Consider the following 10,664-nt stretch of genomic DNA (forward strand, 5'->3'; position numbering starts at 1 on the left):
TTGTGTTTGTGTCCTTCCTCCTCTCTCCCCATCTTGTCTACCGCTCCCGATGTTATATGTTTTATGTGTCGGTTTGTCTTTCTGTGTGATTAATGTTCGCTCTTTCACGAGCCTCGATCTTGTATACAAAAAAAAAAAAAAAAACCAAAAAAAACAATGGTACCATCAGTTTCGTACAATATAACTCACTATGCTCCAAGTGAGTGAAAAGAACATTCCCAAAGTTTATGTCCTGGCATCAAGCCAAAGTCGATGCACGCTCCGGTGATCGTAAGAACGATGTCGTATCGACCAGAATCCTATTCTGCTGACAGTCACGCTGCCAAAGATGCGCAGAGGTGCCCTCAAGAGGCGACTGGGAAATCCCACCTTCGGGTATGAACGTTCAACGGCTCCCAAATGGCGAACCGCAAATTCCCACTCAAAATCCACGTTACACACGCAAACCAGGCTAACGGCTGGATGCGGTGAAATGGTTGGAGCGAGGTGAAAAGCCTGGAGCGATGCGAAATCGGGAGTGAGGCAAAATGGCCGACGAGCCCGTACTGAAGGCGTACCTGCACTTTAACAACGATTCTCTTCGGAATCAACCTCAAAACCTGTCACGCAGGTTTTTCTGTCACAGCGATAACCACTCTGTCACAGGAATCCCTTTCCCAGGAAACCCAAAGTTCGCTCGTGACCCCCGTTCGCCAGCGTTTGCTCAAGACCTCAAAGCAACTCGACTTCTTCTCCACCTCACTTGCCCCGCTTCTTCCTCATCCTCTTCTTCATCCGGTTTTCTCTCGATCCGGTTTCCCGTTTATTTTAAAACATTAATTTTTTACCTTTTGCAAACAGTTATCTCCATTTCACTGAAACGATAACAATAACAGTACATGGAACCAAAAATGCTTACAGTGGATGAAAACCACAACGACGGAAGTGACGAATCCATAACACTTTAAAATCTCTCATTGTTTTAATTTAATCTTTGATAATTGCAATAATAATAATAACTCACTTTTGGATCAGCATTTGGTTATTCATTTTACCTTTAGAACACACTTGGCTACACTTTTTCTCAACTAGCCTGATGTGATATTAGGGGCCATCTGTTTATTAGGAATGTATCCTATCCTAGTAGTGTAATAATGTTGCTTCTGGGACACCTCCGTTTAACATGGGAAATCCCTATCTAATGTCATTTACCCCCTTGTCTTTTTCAAAAATCATAAACACCTCTATTTCTCCCACCCTCATCTTTATGAACCTTTTGTCTGTAGTACCTATCCTTAATGTTGTTCATTAGACCACTCAAACACTACAAATATTTGTTTTCTCTTATAGACCTATCATCCTTCTTCTACATATCATCTGGCAGATTAATCTTTGACCCATTCACTTCCATATTAATTCTTTCCCTCCCTCATTGCCCCTAAAGACCTCTATTTCTCTCACCCTGTTCTTTACGAACCTTCTAACCTTTTGACATGTTATCCTTATTCATTAGACCACTTAAACACCTGTGATCCTTCTGACCTCATGGACCTTTTAACCTTTTACTCTTAATATCATCTGGTGAATATAACCCACTCAAACAACGACCCTACAAATATTTGTTTATGCGTGGGAAATAATTTAATTCTCTTGCCACTCTCTTCACCATCTAATATATTAACAAAAAATATGTTTGAGTTTGGTTCTTTATTAAGATATTTTAACTGAGCTAAGATAAAATGGTAAACCTCCCTCAATGTTCTTGTTTGAGCACCTCCAGTGCCACATACCATTTTTTGGTAAGCTCCGCCCACTTTTTGGTAAACCACGCCCATTTTTTTACTAAGCCCCACCCACTTTTTGTTAAGCCACGCCCACTTTTTACTAAGCCCCGCCCACTTTTGCTAAGCTCCTCCCACTTTTGCTAAGTCCCACCCACTTTATAAACTCTTCAGCATTGTATCATTTCCAGGTAATACATTACATCATTTTCAGGGAATTTCCATCACATCATTTCCAGTTAAGACACGCCCAGGGAATTTCCACAGGAAGACACACCCAGTCCTTATAAAAGGCACCGACCACACAGGCTTTTTCAAACACGCTTTCTGCTTCACTTGAGAATGGACTACTATGCCGAAATGGAATGGGATAACTTTGCTATTCCATGGAGTCCTACTACCTGTGTAGAACTCAACCTTCAGATTGATGAACTGGACTCGAACCTCTTATCAATGGAGGTAAGTTTGTTTATTTATTTATTTATTTATTTAATTTTTTTTTTTTTTTTTTTTTAAGATGAGACTCGTGTAAGAGTTAACAAAGTTTATTTTAATATTCATAGAGCTTGATTTATACAAATAAAAAATATTGTATTAAATTAATACATTGTTATTTTCTTTCACAGGAAATTGTATCTGAGATACGAAATGAAAATTCTGCTTTTAACACAACTTGGGATGAAGTTATTTTTTTGTTTGAAGACATTTTGAACAACCAAGACCCCCAGAACGAGTTCTACCTTGATGACCCAGCCAAAGAGTTATACCTTGGAGATCCACAAAATCCTGAAAAAGAGTTTTACCATGATGATACTTGTTGTGAGTTATCAAAACAAAACCCACTGAACAAGTTCTACCTTGATGAGCCAGAATACAAGTCATACATTGGAGACCCACAAATTTCTGAAAATTGGGAAAGGAGAGTTCTCCCTGATGGTCCGCAGTTATACTATGTGAGACACATCATAGAAACCCTAAAAAATTGGGCAAGGAGAGTTCTCCCTGATGGTCCGCAGTTATACTATGTGAGACACATCATAGAAACCCTAAAAAATTGGGCAAGGAGAGTTCTCCCTGATGGTCCGCAGTTATACTATGTGAGACACATCATAGAAACCCTAAAAAATTGGGCAAGGAGAGTTCTCCCTGATGGTCCGCAGTTATACTATGTGAGACACATCATAGAAACCCTAAAAAATTGTGAAATGGGAATTCTCCCTGATGGTCCGCAGTTATACTATGTGAGACACATCATAGAAACCCTAAAAAATTGGGAAAGGGAAGTTTTCCCTGATGGTCCGCAGTTATACTATGTGAGACTTATCACGGAAACCCCCAATATTTCTGAAAATTGTGGTTTTACCTTGGGGACTTGGAAAGATGGTTATATTTTTGGAGACTCGGAATGGGGGTTTTGTTTTGATGACTCGGAATGTGATACCTATCTTGGAGGCTCAACAGGAATGTGGTTATACCTTGGGAACTTGGAAAGTTGGTTTTATTTTGGAGACTCTACCTGTGGGGTTCCTCTTGGAGACTCTTTGGATTCTAAAGCAATGAACAATGTTCTTTATTTAATGACGCTTGATTTAAGCAATATCAAGAAAGTTCGAGGAAGAAAATGCTGGAAAATTCTTTCTTCCCATTTCTACTTCTTCAAACTTAAAAGCCTTGAAAGACAGAATTGGAGGAAGAGGAAAAAAAAAAAAAGAAATACGTATTTAAAAAAGAAGAAAAGAAAGATTATGTTAGGGTTTGGGTGGGATTTTGAATGTGAGGGTTAGGGATGGGGTTGGGTTAGGGTTGGGATTTTGAATGTGAGGGTTAGGGTTGGGGTTGGGTTAGGGATGGGGTTGGGTTAGGGATGGGGTTGGGTTAGGGATGGGTTGGGTTAGGGTTGGGATTTTGAATGTGAGGGTTAGGGTTGGGGTTGGGTTAGGGATGGGATTGGGTTAGGGTTGGGATTTTGAATGTGAGGGTTAGGGATGGGTTGGGTTAGGGATGGGGTTGGGTTAGGGATGGGGTTGGGTTAGGGTTGGGGTTGGGTTAGGGATGGGGTTGGGTTAGGGATGGGGTTGGGTTAGGGATGGGGTTGGGTTAGGGATGGGGTTGGGTTAGGGATGGGGTTGGGTTAGGGATGGGTTGGGTTAGGGATGGGTTTGGGTTAGGGATGGGTTTGGGTTAGGGATGGGGTTGGGTTAGGGTTTGTATATTATTATGACTCACTCACACATACACAAAAGTTAAGCCCCAACTAAAAAGTTGTGGGATTCTGTGTTTGGGGTTCACAGATTTAAAAACGTATCCCCATTATACACACACAAAAGTTAAGCCCCAACTAAAAAGTTGTGGGATTCTGTGTTTGGGGTTCACAGATTTAAAAACGTATCCCCATTATACACACACAAAAGTTAAGCCCCAACTAAAAAGTTGTGGGATTCTGTGTTTGGGGTTCACAGATTTAAAAACGTATCCCCATTATACACACACAAAAGTTAAGCCCCAACTAAAAAGTTGTGGGATTCTGTGTTTGGGGTTCACAGATTTAAAAACGTATCCCCATTATACACACACAAAAGTTAAGCCCCAACTAAAAAGTTGTGGGATTCTGTGTTTGGGGTTCACAGATTTAAAAACGTATCCCCATTATACACACACAAAAGTTAAGCCCCAACTAAAAAGTTGTGGGATTCTGTGTTTGGGGTTCACAGATTTAAAAACGTATCCCCATTATACACACACAAAAGTTAAGCCCCAACTAAAAAGTTGTGGGATTCTGTGTTTGGGGTTCACAGATTTAAAAACGTATCCCCATTACATTTTATTTATTTATTTATTATTTTCAAGGGTATTAACTGCTTACTTGTGTTTTTTGTAATTCTTGTGAGTAAAATGAACCCAAGATTTCTTCTCCATTTAAATCATATAATTTGTAGGTCCAAGGGACTGTATCCATTACATCAATGATTTTAAATAATTCACGAGTCCATTTTTGTGTATAACCTTTCTCAAAATGACTTTTCCATTTGTATATTCTTACAATATCACCAACTTTAAACTTGGGCTTTCTCAAATTAATCTCCTTTTCATATTCTAATTTTGTAAATGTTTCTGATGGTTTTGATTGTGTTGATGAATGAACTGTATTATTGTAATTATCTACAATATCCTGAATTAAATACACCCATTTTTGAGAACCGAGTTGTGTGAATTTTTTATATAATTTCTCTTTTAAAGTACGATTAAAACGCTCAATAACAACTGCCTTTCCTTCATTAAAGGTGCTGTATAATTTAATACCCTTCCCCTTAAGAAATTTCATGAATATTTTGTTATAGAACTCTGTTCCCTCATCAGTCCATAACTTCTTTGGTTTCCTTTTATCCCGATCAAATATTAGCTTAAAGGCTAACATTAAAGTATCACCCCTTTTATTTTTTAAAGGGACAACCCAGGCAAATCTACTCCTCAAATCAATAACGGTTAAAGCATACCTGTATCCCCTGTCATTATTCAATTCAATTAAATCAGCGGACCATATGTGGTCAGTGTATTTAGAATAAACCTTCCTTCTTTTAAACTTTGTGATTATAGGTTTGTGTAATTCTTCAGCCAAAAGCTCCTCAGTCTTGATGACATCATTAGAGCCTAATAGTTTTTTGAGGAATAACCAAGACCAAGTTTCAATTTAGCATTTATCAAATTTCTCACAATAAACCTATCAACTTTCTCTCTCAACGTTGGATTTTGTATCAAAGACAAATTATACAACATTTCGCTGTCGGCTTTATGTTTTTCAGTCAACGTAGTGGTTTTCCCATAAGCAATATCATGCTTCATACACACTTCGTCAACCCTATTTGTAGGTTTAGACCAAGGTTTAGGATTGTCAGCCTCATCTAATCTTTTATCCAAGTTTGTTCCTGGACCACAGAAAGAATACCCTGGAAGGTGTAATTCCCCTGGAATTCCAGTTGTTGTAAATTTACTTCCTGACAGAAACTTTTGTATGTCTCCTCCTCTTTTAGGAGAGATGAATTGGCACTTTTTAGAGCCACATACTTGACATATTCCTTTTTGATAAACTCTATTATTTTTAGCTTTAACATAAGAGATATTTTTAGATTTAGTTTTCTTTTTACATTTGAGACAATAACTCATATTTATTTATCAGAAAAATTCCGACAGAGTATCAAAACCTTTTTGGTTTTCAACATATACATTTCAATCTTTATTTTTAAAACATAAAGAATCCTAAGGAATGCCTTCACTCTCTCCTCCATTTATTTACAAATAAAAACTAACTAAAGTCAATGACACCAACATCATCAATCACATAATCTTTTCCTTCTTCTTCTTCTTCTTCTTCACCACTTTCTCGTTTAAATCTCCTCCCTGAAATTGAAGACATTGACGTTCTTATTTTTGAAACCATTATCTTCATAAGAGTTGTTAATTCTTTAATTTCCTCTTCGGTGCGTTGAGATTGATTTATTTGCTTTAATACACTCAATCTTTTATGAATCTCAGTGATTTCCATCTTTTTATATTTTTCCTCCCTCTCTCTTTGCTCCCTCTCCTCCTCCTCCATTTTCTCCCTCTCCTCCTTCTCCTTTTTCTCCCTTTTCTCCCTTTCCTCCTTCTCCCTTTTCTCCCTTTCCTCCTTCTCCTTTTTCTCCCTCTCCTCCTTCTCCTCCTTTTTCTCCCTCTCCTCCTTCTCCTCCCTCTCCCTTTCCTCCTTCTCCTTTTTCTCTCTTTCCTCCTTCTCTTCTTCAACTCCTTCCTCATCCCTTGCTACCCTTGAGTTTGAACCCCAAAGAATATTATACATATACTCATCTGGATTTTGAGATATTCTTGTATCTATAATTATTTTTCTCATAATAGGATACCAATAAGATTTGTTGACGATTTCTAAAAGAGTTTTATATTTCATAACTTTGAGAAGTTCATTTTTATTTAATATTTTAAACAAGTCTCTATTTGTGGGTTTAACAATATCAGTATAAGGCCAGTTTTTTATGACAAAATTCCCATGTATATGCTCCAAATCATAAGGTATGTAATACCGAGCACCCTTTTCTTGTAGGTATCCTTGAATACAAAAATTATAATTCTCTTGTAGTCTTCTTCCTGCCATTTATGTATCAGAAATATATGTGAGATTAATATTATGACAGGTAATACCACCCCATCTTCCCACTACCAAATCGGTTTGTATTCCTCGGCTTTCTATCCTTATCTCATTACCTTCCTTCTTTGTCATGCGAACCATCGCTATACTATCATATATTTTTATTTTCTTAAAATCACGTATTTGTTGTTTACTAATTGTACTTCCACATAAATCCTTATCTTCACCAAGTGGATAATATTCTTCTTTACGAGACTGATTTAAATCATGTAGGTCTTCTATGTTTATTGAAAAAGACCAATTATACCCTAAATCAGGCATATCATACCCCCATTTATTAATTCGCATATTAACTAAATGTCCTTCTTTATAAAATTTAATTGTAAGCAGGTAGTTAAATTCAATGAGGAAAGGTGTATGGTCAGTATAACCAGGTGTTGTGGTTGTAAATTTTACTTGTTTCACAAAACGTGCTGTTTTCTTTAAAGATATATATTGTGATAAATCACTGAATCTAATCAAGTCATTCGCATCTGTAGGGTTTGGATAATTGATTAATTTATAAGTATTCTTCATATTAATATTTTTACTTACACTATATTTTTGTCGTTCAGCCTGTGCCTTTGTATAATAATTTGATAAATCAATATCCTGAGAGGATTTTCCAAAGATAGAACCATCTTTTCCAACATAGGTCATTTATATTAGATAAAAAATGATATCATAAAAATTTTCATTATTGTTGAGTTGAAATAATACATATAAACATAATTGGCCACAACATTTAGAATTAATTTCTTGAACTTGGAATGTTTGATAAACACCATTCTGTAAGAATTGTATTACTTCAACAGGTGGTGGCATACCATAACTATCAAAATAATATTTATCCTGACTATTATGAATACAAACCCAATGAGAACCATTCTGTGTGTCTAAATTCATAATAATATTCTTTGTATTCTTATTTATATGTGTTAATTCATCTCTCATACAAATAACCACATTATCAATTTTTAGTGTTTTACAATACTTAGCTAGTTCTATATTTGACGTTGTATTCTTTCCAAATTGTTTAAACCATTTATCCATTTATTTATGAGAAAGATACAATCCATTACCCCGTTTAGTTAGTTTAACACCCGCTTGAGCGATAGAGGAAAGCATATCTCCAACCAACAATCTAGCTTTATCAGGTAGACTTTCAAGTTTTTGAGCAAAATCTACAATTACACCACTTCCACTAATTTGTTTCTCCAACTCCTTGTTATGTCTTTCCAATTCTTTTTGAGCTTTTAGTTGTGCCTTCCTTTCGTTAGCAGTTTTTACCGCTGCTGAAATACCACCAGTCAATGCTCCCGCCGCACTTAAACCAGCAAATAAAGGAATTAGAAACGGGAGAAATCCTCCTCTTGACTCGTCTATTGAATATTTCTTTAACATAGGTTTCGTCATTTTAATTTTAAGTGATCCAACATCATTTAGTGTTTTTACTTGTGTGTGTGTGAGTAAAACATCAATTCTTACAGCTCCTTTTCTTTGAATTGTATTAACATTAATAATACAAGGCTTTTGATTTTGAATACAAGATGTTAATTTATTAAGATTGATTTGATTAACATATACCCCAACCATTTATTTATGAGAAAAAACCTATGTGATATTAATCATAACACCATTATCTGTATTAATCTGTAATTCTGTTTCCTCCAAAAGCAAACAATATGCATTAACCTCTTCACTCTCCCCTCTTTCAATGTATAGAGAAGTATCCACTCGATTAGACTTTATAGTTTCCTTTTGAGAACTCAGGTCAATTGCGTAGATTGTATAAAGTTTTTGAAACGCAACCATATCCAAAATAGGATCATTATTACCATTACTTTCACACACCTTTTGGTAGGACTTGTAGGCTTCCGCATAATCATTTTTTTCCCAATCAATTTCCAATCTATCTCGCGGATAAAATGTGCCATCAAGAGAAACCCGAAGTTGTTTCACCTTTGCATTATCACTCAGGGCATTATTCTTATTAGTACCGTCCTCTCCATCTGGTTTTTTAAAAATGAGCCAGAGGTATCGTGGCTTTCCTTGAAGAACACCTAAATTCCAAGTGTAGGTAGTGTGTTCCAGTTTAACGTGTTGACATCTTCTTTTAAGGTATGATACATTTAGCGGTTTCTTTGAGTTAAGTCTTCTATTTAACATCTCTTCCGTTTTAAGATTAGGAGTATATTCACTGATATACCAACACAAATCATTAATAACAAATTTATTATTTTCTCCAAAAGCATTTTCATCCCCAAAAAGCAATCTATTTACATTATCATTCCTTTGTAGTTGAAATCTAATTTTAAGCCCATACAAAACTTTATCATAATCACAAAATCCAAATATACCTTTCAGAGGTACTGCTACGGTAAAACTATTCTCAGCTTTTGCGTCATCATTATACATTGACTTCCTTTGACTATAACCAGGGTCTGCGTTTGTACCCGTTGACATATCAGGAATAAAACCCTCAACAGCTCCCTTACCCATTCTATCACTAAACGAATATAGTGTAAATTTCATCATTTCAGATGTAGCAGAGACATAATCAACCGCTTCAACCTCTTGTGTTCCAATATACAGGCGGACACTGTCAAACATTTTCCAGAAGAAATCATTTACGAGTGTAGCATTAGTATTATTCGCAGCCTTAGTGAATTTAAATTTACACAGCAAGAAACTATCAGCTATATTCAAGTAAGTTTGTTGATTATTTATTTCAAAACTTTTTGTTCCGTTTGAATTCCAGTCTGTTCCTGTTATAGCATTTACCTTAAAATAGTCTTCCTTTTTAGTGGAGTTTGAAATGATAATCGTATCATCCAAATCATAGATACTATCAATCGCTTCCATACTTGTATTTATATAGCATTAAAATTGTTGAAACCCTGACCCAAGTATTTTAATGATTTTTTGTCGTTCTTGTGAAGATAGTTGAGTTTTACCTTTTTTTATTTCTTTGATTGCTTGTAATTTATGAGACTCCTTTTGAGCATCTTTTATACTCTTTATAGCACCCGCAACGGAGCCCACGGCAGAAGCAGTTGAACCAATTAGGTCTTTATGTTTAAGGATGGTTGAACCAATACCCATTAGAGTATCAATTATCCCATCTCCTTTATTTCGAAATTGATGACCTACACCTCGTTGTCTCTTAGGTTTATAGTATCCTCTACCCACATACCTTGTATAGTCTGGTGAAAGGAACATGCCCTCCCCTGTAATTATTTTATATTTTCCCAACTCGTGTTTTCTCACAATAACCATTATTTATTTATTGAAAAACTTCACGTAGGTGAATTCTGATGGATATAATTTCATCATTAAAGGATATCATACGATTATCTTGGTCGGTTATCCTAAAATTTACTCTGTATATGGTTTTTCCTGACACAGGTAAATAGACAAGATTTTTTGGTTCCATATTAAATTTATAACCAATCGGGGTTGAGTATGCACTGAATGAAAATATTGTATTTGTTCTTATTCCATCGTTATAAGCACCATCAATCAAATCACAATGAATTAATACTGAATTTATACCGGAGGATATTTGGATAACATTATCACTGTAAAACGTCCCGTTATTTTCAATCTTTTTTGAAGAGAAACCCAATAGCTCTCTAAACGAATTTTCAATCGTGAAATCAACTTTATAATTATTTTTAAGTTTAATAGTTGATTTTGAAGTGTGTTTTTGAATATCTATTACAATATTT

The 10,664-nt window shown here is 35.8% G+C and overlaps 1 protein-coding gene across 1 annotated transcript in view; it reads left to right on the top strand.

Moving 5' to 3' along the window:
• The first annotated feature begins 279 nt into the window (after positions 1-279).
• LOC144892395 (uncharacterized) overlaps positions 280-10,664 on the top strand; it is an 11,683-nt gene continuing 1,298 nt past the window's right edge. The window contains exons 1-4 of the mRNA XM_078778881.1: positions 280-338; positions 709-793; positions 2,028-2,219; positions 2,387-3,513. Of these exons, the coding sequence (XP_078635007.1) occupies positions 280-338; positions 709-793; positions 2,028-2,219; positions 2,387-3,513 (1,463 nt within the window). The remainder of the gene's footprint in view (positions 339-708; positions 794-2,027; positions 2,220-2,386; positions 3,514-10,664) is intronic.

The sequence above is a fragment of the Myxine glutinosa genome, chromosome 1 (genome assembly GCF_964187855.1).
Source record: "Myxine glutinosa chromosome 1, kmMyxGlut1.1, whole genome shotgun sequence".
Lineage (NCBI taxonomy): Eukaryota > Metazoa > Chordata > Myxini > Myxiniformes > Myxinidae > Myxine > Myxine glutinosa.